Source organism: Synchiropus splendidus, chromosome 1 (genome assembly GCF_027744825.2).
Source record: "Synchiropus splendidus isolate RoL2022-P1 chromosome 1, RoL_Sspl_1.0, whole genome shotgun sequence".
NCBI lineage: Eukaryota > Metazoa > Chordata > Actinopteri > Syngnathiformes > Callionymidae > Synchiropus > Synchiropus splendidus.
The window spans coordinates 17,523,195-17,540,067 of NC_071334.1; the positions used below are offsets into that span (position 1 = coordinate 17,523,195).

The 16,873-nt window shown below is 43.5% G+C and overlaps 1 protein-coding gene across 6 annotated transcripts in view; it reads right to left on the reverse strand.

The window, feature by feature from the left end:
- Positions 1–16,873, reverse strand: part of palld (palladin, cytoskeletal associated protein) — a 43,085-nt gene that overhangs the window by 15,532 nt on the left and 10,680 nt on the right. For 2 of the 6 annotated variants that reach the window (XM_053876572.1, XM_053876582.1), the window contains exons 3-11: positions 9,521–9,696; positions 9,338–9,404; positions 8,324–8,441; positions 8,177–8,239; positions 5,647–5,788; positions 5,547–5,570; positions 5,098–5,217; positions 3,682–4,153; positions 3,115–3,150 (exon numbers count right to left, since the gene is read on the reverse strand). In XM_053876572.1, the coding sequence (XP_053732547.1) occupies positions 3,115–3,150; positions 3,682–4,153; positions 5,098–5,217; positions 5,547–5,570; positions 5,647–5,788; positions 8,177–8,239; positions 8,324–8,441; positions 9,338–9,404; positions 9,521–9,696 (1,218 nt within the window). Of the gene's footprint in view, positions 1–3,114; positions 3,151–3,681; positions 4,154–5,097; positions 5,218–5,546; positions 5,571–5,646; positions 5,789–8,176; positions 8,240–8,323; positions 8,442–9,337; positions 9,697–13,321; positions 13,453–14,955; positions 15,093–16,873 lie in introns of those variants that run through there. The other 4 variants (XM_053876609.1, XM_053876601.1, XM_053876616.1 and 1 more) reach the window with 4 other exon arrangements.

The window sequence follows — 16,873 nt, forward strand, 5'->3', positions numbered from 1 at the left end:
GGTGGGCGTAACGCTCCAGGCCCTCGCAGCACAAGTAACAATTAAATATCATTTTCAAAAAACTCTCAATCTCCTACAACAGTGTTCTTGCACGGACTTCTTTTTATGTTCAATGTAGAAAGATTACCTAACTGTGAGTCTGTAAAGTCGTAACAAATGTGTGGCTTTTTTTTTTTTTTTTTACAGAGAACAATAAGATTTGATGTTCCAGTGACTGTTGGAGGGCAATTCCGACGCATATTCTCGTAATGTGAAAATAGATTTGGAGTTATCACAAATGTGCTGCCTATTAATTCCATAAAGAGTTTGTTATGTAGCATTGTGTGTAGCTTTCCATGTCATTCATTACGTTCAGCTAAATACTTACAACATGGACAGTTAAGCAGAGAAGGTACAGATGAAGTCTTCAAGGATGAATTATTATTGCTATTGCAAAGTTGTGATAGAAAATGATCAGCCTGTTATTCAAACAAAAGTCTTTGGCACAATTTTTCTGCCCACCAACAAGCATTTCGTGCGAAATGCCAAACATAGTCAGTAAACCCTGAGAGCAACAGTACGTGGCTTCACAAAAGGAAAATTGTGATGGAATAAGAGTCACAGAAATTGGCTGTTTACATGGAACCATGCTGGTGCTCACTCTACGGCCTGTGTTTGTGTCAGACAAATGACAAACAGAGTTCACTCGCTCACACGCAGCACAGTTGTGTGCTCGTGGCAGCAGCTAAGCATGTTACCTACTCACAAGGGTAGGACCGAGATCCAGCGGTCACGAACCACAACGTTGTCAAGAAAACAGCAACCAGACAAGCTGGTCTTTGCCAAAAATCAATTTGTACCACGTACACACCATTCTATCTCTATATCTTTGTGGGATCCGCTCATTGCCATAATGCTTTGCCCAGCCTCTCATCCTTAACCTAACCATCCAAAACTAAACTTAGCCAAGACTCTGAAACGCTCAAACTTATTTACACTCATTTTGACGTCTTTATCCTCAAATTGAGGTCTGTTGGGTCCAGGCAACGTCTCATGATGCACGGGGGACCATTTGCACTGTGATAACAGTAAATAGTAAAAGATCCATTGGATTGGTATTTAAATGTTTATTCCATTGTGGTCATGGCTTCTATTTTCATACTGTTTTTTGGAATTGATTCGACTCACTTTATTTTCCCGAATTAGCCTTGAGACTGGCGATTCATTTGTCAGCCAGACTCTCCTTCAGTCTATTCCTTTTGACAACCGGACCTGCGTTTTGGGCGCTACTTGAAATAGTGACGGCTACATTAATTCCTCAGTTTTAAACCAGCGCTGGTCCACAGCCACACACCTTGTAATTGATGGAAAAGAAAAGACCTGGGAGTGGGCTCATACTTCAATCTCGCCAATCTCAGCTCGCACCCTGAGAATTTCCTTTGATTCTTATCCTCCCGTCTGGATTCAATGCTGCCATCAAACCCAAATAACGACCCACATTCGTCTCTCCTCCGGCGTAGCAGAAACAAGCAAGCTATTTTCACTGGAACCTCTTGCTGCCAAGTAATACAGCTACTTCCTAAAACTCATCAGCTCACTGTTATTCAAGCAAAATGATCCGTGGCACGGATTTCCACTTTTATCTTTATAGTTCAGAACAATTTATTCTAGATTTGTGAACACGATCCCAGGTCCGAGGTAGGTGGGGTTTGATGCAGCAGTAATTTATGTAGCTCTTTTTTTGACATTTGTTGAAGGTTACATCATTCAGTCGTCTCAGAATGGGATCTCATCTCATCTCATCTAATCTCAATGGTATCATCCAAAATGCAGTGCACCTGCTCAGAATGTTGTGGAGGTTTTAAAAAAAATTGTGAAAGGTGGTGTAAAACATGACAGAAGGAGTATACAGGCTCCCTACTGCGAGTATAAAAATGTAAAATGCTTATTCTGCTGTGGATCAAAGAGGAAAGTGTTTGATGCATTGTATTCAAATCTGAACGTGATTATCTGAGATGAATATACTGTACATATGAAGAGCGGCAGGTTCCATGAAGTCTATTAAAATTTGGCCACATGGCCAAACATGAAGAATTCATATAAAAGTGGGAAGCAAAAATGCACTTTAACTAATCCACTGGCATCATTTTCAAAGTCCACTTGGCTGACATGAAACTGCAAAGGTCAGACTCTGGTTTAATACCAAACTTGTTGTTTTTAAGAATTTTCAGAGGAGCCAGCAAGAGCGACTGTGTTATTGTATGACAGTTGAAAGCAACCCAAAAATGAATTCGCATTATTGCAGTTGATAATCTTTGAGAGAAGAAGTGTCATGTCTTTGTGTTATTTGGGAAGAAACTCCTCATCATCCAGCTAGATGAGCAACGATAGCAACAATATTCAACCCTGTGATAGTGAGGCATTTACAAGTCCAAAGGACAAACCACTTCAGTTTTTACTTCAATGTTCCACAAGACCACTGGGACCACTCTGAGCCTCTCATGGATGACCAAACTATTCAGTCAAACACCAGGAGCTCACAAAAGAGTCGCCACAAGAGAAGTTGAGGAGCTCCAGGTATGTCTTTTGTTTTTTCTAGCACAAGGAACTGGCCAAAGACCAGATGAAGAAATGACATCCCCATTATGGTTTTGGAATGTCAGGAGAAAGGAGAACTATGATCCGATGAGAGATTCACATTTCCTTTCTTGCCACATACTGGAATTATTTTAGAAGATGAGGCATGACTTGGCAAATAATGGGTGGATAAAAAGCAGCCTTTCAAGGTTAAAAAAAAACATTTAAAGGTTTAGACTATTTAATCATGTTGGTGACTGTATTGGAGATTCCAACAGTCACTGATGTGAGGTAACAGGAAACAGGCATAACACTGACTTTAAAATGCTTCACTGCACTATGTACACTCTAAATACATCTAACTCTGTGTCTGTGAACACAGAATATAGTGACGTTCTGATGTCACTATGCTGCCTAACATTTTCTTTGTGTGAGTGAACATCAGCTGAAAGATGACAAACAGTTAATCCAGCATGTTTGCTGAGGAACAATCGAGCCAATCCTGATGCATGATCTCCAATCACATCCAGAGCATCATCCTGGCAAGCAAATATTTACCTGCAACTTTCTGCCTCCTCCTCTATAATCTCAGCTCTGGAAGCAGAGAATTAACAAGTCATAACCTGTGAGTCAACACACACATGCTGCATCTGCCATCAGCTGAAACCAAGTCAAGCACACATGCTGAGCAATGCAACCAAGTCTAACTTGTCAAGTATTGCCTCCTACTGCCGCTGTCACATCTAAAGTGTAGCCTGACAAATAGCATGCTCAGACATCTGAAAGTGCAGGACCCGAAGAGCCATTCGACCTTCAAATAACTCCCCACAACAGTGATAATCTGATCTCCTCAGAAAGGTAAAAACCATCACAGTGAACTGGCTACCAGGCGAACAATAGGAGCCATCCAGCAAAAGCCACATGGATCTGTTACAGCCGGCAACAGGCAGCAGCTGGCATTCAAAATGAAGGGAGGAGTCACGCCTGTATGCTAAGCGGCTCTGGGATTGGGCTGTTAACCCGTTCACAACACTATCATTTCCAGCAGACCTCAGACAGACCACGAGACTGTCTGCCTCCCGCCAGCCTGCCCTCAGGACATAGGGGGTGAAAACTTGTACTCACAGCTTTGGCTTGGGTTTGGTGGGTAGAGGTGGACCCTCTTTCCCAGATGATGGAGACACCTTCCCTGGTGGCGGCGGGGAAGGATCTACCGCAGCCTGGGATGGGCCTTTGCCTGGGGCACTGGTTGACTGGTCAGACGGAGGCAGTGGGGGAGGGGTGGGCGGTGCTATTGTCTTGGTAGGTGGGTGTGGAGGTGAGGGCGGCTTGGGGTGTTGACCATTTCGGACGGGATCTTTAACCATCTCCTTGTCCGTCACCTCTGAGCCCATCTGTACCGGCGGCAGAACAGACAGACTAGGCCAGATCTCCAGTTCCTTCACATGAAAAGCCTCTGCACTTGGATGTGGCAACATCTTGGGTGGCAGCTCCAGGAGGCTGATCTCTGTGGGTGGGGGAGGAGGGGGGAAGGCTGCCACATCCTCAAAACCTGAGTTATCGCCAGACATGCCATTACTGGATGAGTCCTCGGCTCCTGCGGGAAAATAAACAACAGAAAAGTTTTGTTTGACTGTGGGCCGCAAGATGTCTTCAGATGACCTTCAGCAGCTGCAGCTGGGCCCATTTATGATTGTAGTTGAAGTGAAATCCATTCGAGCTGCATTTTTAGTAGCTTATCAGTTTGTTGATGATATTTAGCATGTGATGGAAGACACTTTAACAATTACTACATTTCTCTGTTGCAAAATGTAGTACAGATTCTTAGATTGTGATCGACAGAGTCACAAATTACAACAGGAAAGTGTTTCTATGCTGTTGTTTTGTTATTATGCAGTATAATTATACTCAGTTACAGCACATTACAAGTCGTCGACCATCATCCCTGCACCTAAATGTACAAGACCGATTGGACTGAATGATAACAAAACCGGTGCCTTTTATTGCCAAGGTGAAAAAGACAGATCTATTCATTGACTCCCTGTAACAGTTTCGGCTGCAGCACCAGGAGTCGACCTGAGAGTCTATATGTCAGAATCTGGTTTATAAACCTGCACCTTTTACACCATTATCCAAACCCTTTTGCAGGACACTTTTCCCAGTCTTGTATGTGGAACTACCTCTGTGAACAAGACTTGCTATCAGGCAGGAAGCAGCACATCACGCTGAGGAAACTACTCAGTGGCTCCCCCCAAGGCAATAATCTCTCCCCAAATACTGGGTTTGATGTGATGTGTGATAAGAGTGACTGTGGATGTTAAAATTTTCTTAAACAAGGTATTGAATTTTCAATGTTGGCCGACAATTTATCTAAAAACAACGTTGTATATTTTGATCACGTGTACTTTTTATTGTGAATCTATTGCATATTAAAATTTTAAATTAAAATTCTTTAGTTCTGTTACAAGCTGCAGTGCATCATGAGACTTTTTTATGACCACAAAGGGACACAACAGTTCCTGAGCAGTGTTCCTTTCGCACCTGGACTGACGGTGAGTTGAGAGGTACTGTTGACTGAACCGTAAGGGTTGGATGCAGTGCAGCAGAACAGACCTCCATCCTCGGGAAAGGCCTCAGCAATCACCAGGGTACAGATCTCCTCTGAAAGAACCACATTAAAAGTCGTATTTGTCACCCACATAAAGAGCAGTAGAAAGACACATGACAGGCTGCTGATGGCAGATGTGAGTGATGTCATGCATGACTCACTGCTCATAGAAACCTAGAGAAAGTTGCAGACACCGCTGCAGGTGAAGGAGGCTACTTTAGTGAATCACCGGCGGAACATGAACCCCTGAGTCACACGCTCAGGTGTCTGTCATGGCGTGAGTGCTTGTATTTGTATACTTCGTCTGATTCGCTTGTGAAAAATGAGTTTGAGATGTGGCAATGAACATGTCGCAGCTTGTCCGTGCTGAACTGTGACGTACCTGATTCGGCGGCAGATCGAGGCTCTGTTTAACACACACAAAAAAGAAAATGATCAGCAAACATTTTCATGAATGAACAGAAAAACAAAAACTGATTTACTTTTTTGGAGAATGCGAAAATCCGGGGAGTCTAAAATCTCCTCTCCTTGTCGGAACCATCGGACCTGGAGGGGAGGGCTGCCACGCACCCTGCACTCCAGAACCACCACCTGACCCTCGGAGGCCTGGGCATCCTGCAGCATCTGCAGAGAGGAAACATGACACAGGAAAGAGTGAAACAGTGAAGCCATGATAATGAGAAAAAGGCACGAGTGAGTGAAGAATGACAAGAGAGGGAGGGAAGTCTGGAACGGTAATGAGAAAGCATCAACATCAGAGGAGGAGGATGGAGAGAGAGGTAAGGATGAATACGGCCCGTTGTCATGACACACCACAGAGAGACTGAAAGCTAATAAGCAGGTTATAGATCTTTCTAATGGTGATGTCGTCTCAGTGATGGACTCATTTACAGCCACCATTTCACTTATTCTGGGGAACATTGGCCTTACGCAAATCCATTGCTCAACAGTCCCGCAACACCTGGAGAAGCCAACCTTCACAAACAAAACAAACCTGGACTGGAATTCATTTTATTTCAATAATTTCTTCTTGTAAACCAGATTAGTAAATAGCTGCAGCAGGTGGAAATTAAGTCAAATTCACCCAAACTACTTATTTTATTTAAGACATTTTTATTTATATCTTATGTTATATCTCTGAAGATCATCGTGAATTTCGTTGTGCATCAAAGGCGTCTCCACATTGGACCATGTAAATAACCTGTCTACTTTCGTTTGCAACCAGAAGCTCTTGAGACATTGATCCCATCAACAAAAGAAGAGGTGACTCACCACACTTTGCAATAGCTTTGTGTAATAAACGCAGCCACACAGTTGTTGTCTGTATCAATCAACCGGAGGGCCTCACAGCGTGTAAGAGTGAATGAGTCTCTGACAGGGGAATGCTTCAAGACAACCAGGAGTCGAGTGCATATCACGACACCGGGTGACATCACTGGAGGCAAACATTCTCTCAAAGACATGAGTAAAGCTTGCATCCACTCGTAACAGAGGTGGGCAGGGGTGAAGAAAAACGAATGCCTGTTTGTAATGAAGTGGAAAATGATTTAGGACCTGACTTCCTGGATGAGAGTGAAGCAGACCTGACCCTTGCTGGTTTGGCAGAAAGGTTTGAAGCCCTGCCGCAGCCCGTCTCCGTCCCCAACACCGCAAGGCCCACAGCCTGAGGGTGGTGGGGGGGACGGGAGGGGGTCCTGCTGAAAGTCTGAGCTCTATCTGACCCCCACTGCTGAAAACCGCAGCTCTGTTATTAGTGAACAGAACAGACAGAAGTGCACGTGTTTCGGGTTCTGAGGTTCTATGAATCAAGCAGCAGCTGCAAATAATAGTTTGGGCATTTATTAACACTTAAGTGCGTGACATATTCACCATGCTTGGGGAACAGATCATTTGGATCTTTTTTAGAATTACACATTCAAAAGTTAAACACTGAAAAGCAATACAGGAACATTTTGAGAACTCACACAGCCAAAAATGTGGCACGACAGATCAGGTTGTCTACTTCTCTTGATTTCTTTAAATAATGTGTAACATTGTTGGAAAACTGGGTGAAGGTTTGCCAGACAAACAACCAATTTTTCCACTTTGCAATCACTAAAAAACATTGGAGATATTTTTATTTTCATAATATTATATATTACTACTGACTATTACATACTATTAATGGTTTGCAATGGTTGCCTCTCAGCAAGAAGGTTCAGGGTTCAAATCCAGCTCTGGACCTTTCTGGCTGGAGTTTGCATGTTCTCCCCAGCCCCGTGTAGGTTTTCTCTGGGTACTCCGGTTTCCTCCCACAGTCCAAAGACATACTCGCTAGGTTAATTGGACACTCTAAAAGTGCCCCTACACGTGCTTATGTGTGTTCCTGCGATGGACTGGCGACCCGTCCAGGGTGTGGTCCTGCCTTTCTCCTGCCCAGTGGCTGCTGGGATAGGCTCCTCACTAACTGCAACCCTGAACAGGACTAACCGCTGGTTAGCTGAAGATGGATGTATGTACGTGCTATTATTCAATCTGCTATTATTCTTTATTTCCTTTTATTCCTCAAAACTTAAGTGCTTATAATATTTTCACTGAGTATTTAGAAATGTTATTCCGAACAATTCAGACACATTGCGTTCACTTCCTGAGACCATATCACTTGTTCCTTAAAATATACAAAGCTATTTAATTTTTTTCTCTCACAATCTAAATGTACAATCCTTATGTTGCATTCGCTGTCAAATAATGTTCACTTATGTTAAAACTATGTTCATAACAGCAAACATTTCAAGTAAAATAGGTTTGAAAGTGGTGCATTGAAAAAATGTCGAATTAATTCCAGCATATCTGGCTACACGTCGTGTGAATATATTGTCAAAATATACGCAATTTGTTCCATGTGGTTAGCCACTAAATATAAGTAGCAGCATCAATGATTAGTTTTCAATGCCCGGTTTGTGTTACAGCACATCATTTAAAACTGAACCCCCAGCTGGAGCTGAGCTCCAGTAAACAGGCAGATACGCCCACCTTGGTGAACACTGGTGGTCCTGAAACGTCTCCACTGTACAGTGACCCAACGGGACTCTGCATCTGAAACACAAGCTCATGTTGATACAAACATCCTTCTTTATCTTCTGTCCGACTTTCACAGGCGTGTTTGTTTGGGCGATTTACCCGCTGCAGGGGCTGAGACAGAGACTGGACCAGTGTGGTGCGAAGAGGGAGGAATTCTGGGGTTTTGGGGGACGACGAACGAATTGTCAGAGACATTGAAGTGGTCTTCTTTTGAAGTCTGAAGTAAGAGAAACATGCATTAGAAAATCATCATCATCATCATGCCGAAGGTTCAACTGCACAAGTGACTGAAACAGCGTCCATCCCAGTCATTAAGATGATATCAGCTTATATGGTTAAACAGGAAAGAAGCCAGGAAGTGAGTCAGATTTGTACCATGATTGAAGCGCTGCCTATTGAACAAGAGGATCCTGCTGCTTACGACTGGTAGCTTTAAGAGAAATGTGTCGTCTTGTGATCGTTGTGTAAGAGAGACCAAAGAGACCAAGTGTGGGAATCTCTCAGGATTGAACTGCAACAAATCCTGTGTATTTCACTCAAGTTGAATCTGGAATGGCTGCTATAGAAGTCAAAACACACACTGTTCTGTTCAGTGTTCAAGTTGGACCGACTCAGATATTTGTGCAGCATCCTCCACCCCCGACTCTTCTGTGTCTGGTGGACATTGCTTTTCTGGAGAAAAGGCTAATTAGAGCCATGAAGGAAAACAAGACCATAAAACCCTGAGTGCTCCAGACAGCTCAAGACAAGAACAGCACTGGCAAAAATATGTCGACTGGCGTGGAGCTGATTGTAGTCAGGAAACGAATAGCAGGGTCTCGTGGTAAAGGTGCATAGTTGAGCTGAAGAGGATGAACACAAAGGGACAACCTTGGCAGGTTTATTGTTCGACAACATGAACCCTCTTCACCTCTGATCATTCACATCGAGTCTGTGTAATGGTTCAGCGTGTCGCGGGTCAGCCGCTTCACCGGCTCCTTTTTAAGCGCCCATTAAGAGAGCAGTTAAAAAGCAGCAGGGAAATCTCCAAAGCTGCTTCAGGCCTCTGTTAAACCTTTGAAGGGTTCAAGGTTCACTAAGTCAAAGGTCCTGGCGAGGACTTAGAACACGTACTGTGGCATGGTTCCTGTTCTGGTCTTGGAGGCAGCTCCTTCACCGTCAGAGTCAGAGGATGAGGCTCCTAATTGAGATCAGAGTCACCAGGGAGATGATTTAATACCTTGCGATGCACGTCCAGCAATTGTTCTGGGAAGGTTCTCCTAAATGATCAGCATGAAACTCTCCCTGACAGCTGACCTTCTATATAAACCTCAGCCGAGGTGTTGTCGGCTCCCAGGCTGTTGGAGGCCACGCAGGTGTAGCGTCCAGTGTCGTCCTCAAATGCTTCGGCGATCACCAGCGTGTGGAGGTCACCATCCCTCCAAATTTGGATGTCAGGAGAGTTGTGCAGTTCTCTGCCCTCACAGAACCACCTGCGGAGCCAGAGGAAGATGATGCTTTGTTAGGTTTTCCTAAGACGTTGAACCACCATGAAATGTGCAATACTGTTGTTTGAATCTAAATGTTACAGTAGTTTGTTTTACAGCCGTTCACATGTCTGACAGCGCTGAGTCATGAATTGTCACACAGGCTCAGGGGATGTCTAGGTGTCAGCTGACTCAAGTAATGGTAACAAGAGGTAGACAGGCGAGGCTTGTCACAGGTCTCAGCATCAGAGAGGAACGTGGTGTCTTCAATGCCCCCACAAAACATCAGTCTAATTCTAATTCTTCTTTTTGATACTCAGGCATTAACAAGTTCAAACAGACAGTGAACAAGTTCCAGTGTTCTCCTTCATCTTTGGCAAAACTCCATGTAGATTTTCAGTACACCTTGTTGCATGAGGACCATGCCAAAGCTCCTCACTGCTGCTGCATGAGGCACAAGCAGCTTATTTTCTGCTGTGTCCATGTTTTACATTCTTCAAACAGGGTTAAAGATCAGTGGTGGGTGTTGGAAGGACATGTGAATGAACTTAAAGCTAATTCTAATGACATTGTTGTTTTGAAAACATCATCCTAAAATTGAGACACAGACACATGTGTGTCTTCCTATCTTAGTGAGGACCGTCATTGACATACGTTAACATAATGCTTTCCCCAGTCTCTCACCATCAAAAACAAATGGCTAAACTTAACCTTTACTCTTAACCAAACTAAAACCAAATTATAATAATCTAGGTATTTTGTAGTTTTAAGCCTCAGAATGACACTTGACAAAGTGAGGACCGGCCAAAATGCCCCCACGCAAAAATGTCCTCACTCTGTTGATCAAAAACTCATACAGATTCTCAAAAAAAAAAGAAGTACAAAATCACACGTTATGTTTTGTGGGGACATTTCATTGACATAACCCTAGCCATCCAAAACACATGGCTAAATTTAACCAGGACCCAAACCAAACTTAGACCTAAATTAAAATGACCCAGTTATTTTGATGTCTTCATCCTCAAATTGAGGATCTGGATTTGTGGGGTCCAGTCAAAGGGTCCCCACATTGACATAAGGCCCCTACAAGGACAGTGTTTTGTCAGTAATTGGTCCCCACAGGTAAGGATCAACCAGGTACACACACACACACACTGACATAATGCTCTCTCCAGCCGCTCATCCATAACCAAACCATCAAAACAAATGGCTAACCTTAACCAGGACTTAATGTCCTCACAAAGCAAAAAGTCCTCACAAGATCAGAAAAAGATTGTTCCATACAAGAATGTCTCACACACAGACACCTACGCACATCCCTTCACAATCACTTTAAGCTGTTAATGTTCCATCTCGGGACACGGCATTGACAGCCATATCATCACGTCCTTGGAAGTGGCGGGCAGAACTTCCCCCAAAGACTGAGGCAGCAGCTGAGCAGAGGTTAGGCTCTGTGACATTACTAGAATCCCTGACAGCTGGTTCAAAGGTCTTGCTGCACAGCTCATACATAGCGACGGTCTAGCAGCCGACTGACTCATCAGTTCAACTCAGACGCAGAAGGATTTCCACTCGTCGCTGTGGGTGTGGGATAAAAACATGGAGGTGAACAAGCATTAGTCAGGCCAGACTTTTTTGTACATTACAATGAGCAATTTGTCAGCAGTGGCCACTTGAGCAGTGTGGAAGCACGTTTGTGATTCGTCTCGCTCTGCGGACGTTTGACCATCAGTTCACTCTTCACGGTAATTCTTTGGTCTTATCGCCTGACCAACGGAAATAACGGAAACTGTTCGCCTCTATCAGGCAGCCAGGCACCGGTGTGTTGAACGATAGGAAACAGATTGTGACATGAGGCTTATGAAGAGTTGTTCATGGCACGAGCAGTGAGACCTTATCCTCCGCCGGCGCCCAGTTCAAGCCAGGAAGTCATTTACCATGCCTCAAACAGCCTGGCACGTACTGTCGTTGTGCTTCAAGACAATCCACATGGACAAACACTGAACTCAAAGCAGCAAGCCAGAGTCACATTATTTAACCTCAACATGCCTCTGTTTGGGAAAAATCACATTAGAGCATCTAGTTTGGGTGACATCTATGACTGAGTGGAATGTACTGCAGTGTAACTATTTTCATGAAGAAAAAGCTTCATAACCTTTAATGAACTAATGTTCATCAGGAAATTGGAAGATTGTCACACGTGGAATGTTTATGAGGCCCTTCATTCGGACATTTTCAGAAAACAACTTACTAATCTCACACAGGAGTGCACTTAATGTCACCATTAAACTAACAACTGTGGTTCTGGTAAAGAGCTACCACAGGGCTGCCGGGGCACTTTTACAGACTGCTGCAGCCGTGTAACTTTGTACGTCCCTTTTCACACAGAATCATCTCTGCAAGTTATGCAGTTGCATGTAAGCATGGACACGGCTTCTTGAGACACTGAGGAGTGAGGGAATCATTCACTTGTTCTGTGGGGCTTCACACAACTGAAAAGGGGAGGAGTATTCCCAACATCTCTGAACAATAAAACTGTGAATTAGTCATCCTTCATGAGCTACCATTAAGCATAATTACCAAGTAAACTCATTTAGAGACAGCCGGTAACATTTTTTAAATCCCCTCTCCATTTCGGCGGAATGTGCTGAACATGGTGCCCAAGATAAATGCTACTTTGAGTGCTGCTGAAAGTCACCAAGTAGAGAAGTACAACTGAAGAACTTGAGCTGAAACTATCAACTATCTGATGGGGTCTTCTCGAAATGTGATGATGACAATATCCTTCCAGTATGGTGGACGGATGGGCAGAAAGAAGGGACAGGGGTTTTGGCACAGGTGAGGGATGGAGGGAGCATGAAACAGACAGTCGTAACCAAGAAAGAGCTGAGCTAAACGGCAAAGGTTACTATTAACCTGTTAGTTTATGCTCTTGACCGTACTGATGGCAGTGAGATCACAATTCTGCGACGCAAAAAAAGCTTGAAACCTTACTGTGAGGCAGAAGACCTCTGTGAGTAGACTCACTTCATCGCCTAACTCTAATGTCTCGGATTGCCTCCCAAAACAGAGAAAAGCTCAATGGTTTTTCTTGAGAGAGTGGAATCGGAGCCTCTCATTGAACCAACAATGGATAAGGGGAAAACATAAGACAGACAGAAGGCCATTCACACAGGATCTTCTTTTTATCTAATTGACTGTTTAAATAATAGTACGCCAAATCTATACAAATAACATTCCACCACACCAGTTGATTCCTGAAGACATAAACATTCCACCATCAACCACCCAATACACTCACTCACTCACTCAACAAGGACAGCATGTGAGAAGGCAACCGTCCTCAACACATTTTGGACAATTGAGTTCAGATGATACCGAACACCAACAGCGTGGTTGGATTCATTCACGTTTAGACGTCGAGCGCATACCGCACGGCAGGCCAAACCCAAGTTCGTCCCCTGGCCTCTCCAAAGCATTCTGAAGGCCCAGTTGTCCTTGCCCGACCCCGTTGTTCTTTGCTGCCGGTCATGGAAATTTTTACAAAGCCAGATTCAGTTTCACCACAAATCCAAACAAGTCAAGCTCTGAACGAAAAGAGAAATGAAGGGTATCCTGTAAGCACTATTACCTTGTCAGGATGTTGCAGGGGAAAACACACCTACGCAGAAATCCGCCAAGAATCTTTATTATCATTCCTAATTTGGACATTACTCTGTAAGATAGGTTTCTGTGACGGCAGTCCAAGGTTGACAGTGGTGTGTTTGGACCGCAGATGTCAAGGAAAGTACATGTTGACAAGTAAAGTGGTATCCCGCCTGTCTTTGTCCTTAGTTACAAACTGCCCCAGCGGTCAATGTATTAAAGACATTTTAGCTTCACGATACACCACATAGAAGCCCATTCATGCAGAGACAAGTTGCAAAGCAGGGTTGTTCTTTTGCCCAAGAGAGCTGGTAGTAAAGGCCATGAATGGAACAGAGAATTTTATTGATTGACTTTAGCTGCTGCTCACAGCCGTTAATGAAGTTTCAAACGCAAGTTATATAAGTAAAATGCATGTAGGTGAAATGAGGTGAGTTGGAGGAGGTTTGCTCTCGCTTCAAATGCAGTTAGATACGCATTTTTGGTAATATCTCAAACTATAAACACAGATCTGACTAGTTACGTGTTTAGCTATCTCATTGAATCTTTAACTGTCTATAGCTTAACACAGCCACTGTAAACTGTTAGCTTGATAATTTCACATTGGTGAATCTGGGCACTTTCAAACAGGATAAAAGACCTGTATGAGAACTAACCAGATGACAACTGTAAACCAATGGCTCTAGTCTTAATACCGTAATACTCCACATTGGAGTTGACTCATTTTTATTGACTCACTTTAAAGCATAAATACAGTGACTGTAGATGATGGTAAGCGTCAAAACCGATGTACCCGACAAGCTCATGTTAAATATGACCTACTGCATTCCAGGGACCATAAAAACCAATAAAACAGGAAAGGTCTCTGTTAACAGAGACACAGCATCAAGGGTCAGAGTTCAGCAGAATATCATGAACAGCTGCAGATGATGATGGAAGATCTGGCCGGAAGCAATAAAGGGCATTTTTCTCAGAGGAATTTGAGTGTTGCAGGGTAGAATGGACGGAGCTAGTCTGCTTTCTGTTGTCGGTTAACAAAGGCTGTCCAGTGATGCAGAGACTGGACCCCAGCAGTGATGTTTAGCGCAAAGATAATTTTAGAGTGGCACGTCATGGAAGCTTAAATGCATTACGCGCATGTGAATACTTGCACTATTAAACTTCACACCACAGCTTATGTCATCGTGCAGAGGGATATCAAGATGCATATTGTAAGTCAAGCAACTCCCAATTATGTCAGTTACCTCGAATCCCACTCCCCTGAGGTAAGAGGGGGAGGGAGCATGTGCTGAACCGAACTTAAATAGCGGCAGACATGTGCAACAGCTGACCCCAAAAATGTACACACCTCAACACAAAAGGCTATCCTCAAACACACACACACACAGTCAATATCTCCTTCTTACTATTTCAGTAATATACACCTGTTTCACAACAAAAAAACGTGTATGACTCATTTGAACATATGACTATATTTTACCTTGAGAAGAATAACGTTTCAATAAATCAAAACATCTTTTAAAAAAATGTTTGTTCCATGACTAATCTTACATCATACAGTTAACATTCCACAGCATCCTGATTCCTGTAAATAACATCACAGCTAAAAATGTAACCTACCTGAGGCGCTGTGCTGCTGCTAGTTAGTACTCCAAATCAAAGTTCTTGAAGCTTCCCTTGATGCCAGGCCGTACTGGAAGCCCCTTCTCAAGACAGCATGACCCACACTGAGCTCTGACACTCTCACACCGGGACTGCCACACTGAGTCACTCACACACGTAGACACACAATTCGATGCTTGAGCCGAGGGCTGAGAGGGAGGGAGCAGACCCGAGTTGTTAAATTCCACATCAGATAGAGGGGGAAATGAAATATTACATGTAAAAAAAAAAAGCCTGCTTTCTTCTTGCCTCTAGATTATTCATAAAGATTGACTCCAGATGCTGTTTTCAACTTCGACATAATTAAACATAATTATACGAGTAGGATCTCCCTCATCATTCGTCAAATGTAGGGTAATCTCCAGGGATGTTGTCAATGTGCGCGCCTGCTGTCTCTTTGGGGAACACACCCCCAAACAAAAACAACATTTTTTTTTCTACCTCTTTTAATCTCCACTCTGCTGACCATCAAAAGCACCACAGCAAATCCCAGCACCAGTCCTCCTGTCACCATGGAGACCTGCGGGGTTCCGATGTGCGACTCCAAAAAAATAAAACGTCGACAGTGCTGCAGCATGAACAAAAGTCTCGCACGACTAGAGCAGGAGCCAGACTTGATGATTCCCACATGCCAGGACTAAGCAGGCCACTATAAAGCCCAGTTGGGCTGCTACAAAAATAACTGTCATAAGTCAGAATCTAAATAGAACTCTTTCAGTTGGCAGCACCTGGCAAGTTCAAGACAGATGGCTCTGCTCAAGCTTTGTGCCATAGGTGCCGGTTCATCCTTCAACAAGTGGGTGCTTATATTTACATCTTCAAAAACACAGGGTATTTCTAACCACTGATACATGGATGCAGCTACCATCAGGTCACTGCTACGGTTGTTGGCTATTCATAGAGAAGTGTGCCTCATCCAGAGCTACATAAGACAATGGTTAACTCGGTCTTTGGACTCACATGCCAATACGACACTTCAGACTATGTCAAATAGACCTCAGAGACTGGATGTATTATTTGTAGTGCTTGTTACTAGGAGGTTCTACAGTGGACTGTGGGAACGCACACCTAATAACTTCCCGCCCCTGTGGTGGATCCTGCATTCAATCATGCGCTTCTTTTATTCACATTCTTTTGGTTGGTGAAAACATTTGCTCTGATTTGCACTAATAACAACATGAAAGGCCCCATACTTCCTCTAAGTGACTATAAAACACTGGTTAATGGGAGGAAGGGATTTTATAGTCTCTGTATGTTCCCAGTAATTATTTGACAACTATAAAAGCTGACCTGACCGTCAGTTTCAGCAACACGCTGGATCTGATGGACAAACGTGCACAAGGCCAAACACACATTAGAATGATTAACAGGTCTTCTAGGGGTCAGTTGACCTCACATCACCATGGTAATCACAAATGCCTCTCCATGGACACATGTTGACAAAAACACAAGTGACGTCAGGCCTCTTCGGAGAACGTATCCTCTGAACTGTCAAATAACCACAGCGATGAACAAAACAAAAGCAGTTACAATGAAGAGGCTGGAAAATAAACTCATGAGCTTCATTAAATGAATGGCTCCAGCCAATTCAAATAGTTGGCCGGCTGTGAGCCTTTGACAAATACAATCTCTCATTCTGCCAAATAGATGGCAGGGAAATGTATACTGAGTAACAACAACAAGGAATGGCTGAGTGGGATGTGTTGTTTTTGAAACATTATGTATTTACCATTCCTTATGTTCCTTCATAACCACACTCATCCATCTTCCTGCCAACAAGATTTACGGCTGGTGACCACATAAGGGTCTGAAAGTCAGCCGACTCCATATGTATCATAACTTTCCGGCAACAATAATGATCTGAAATTGCTTTTCC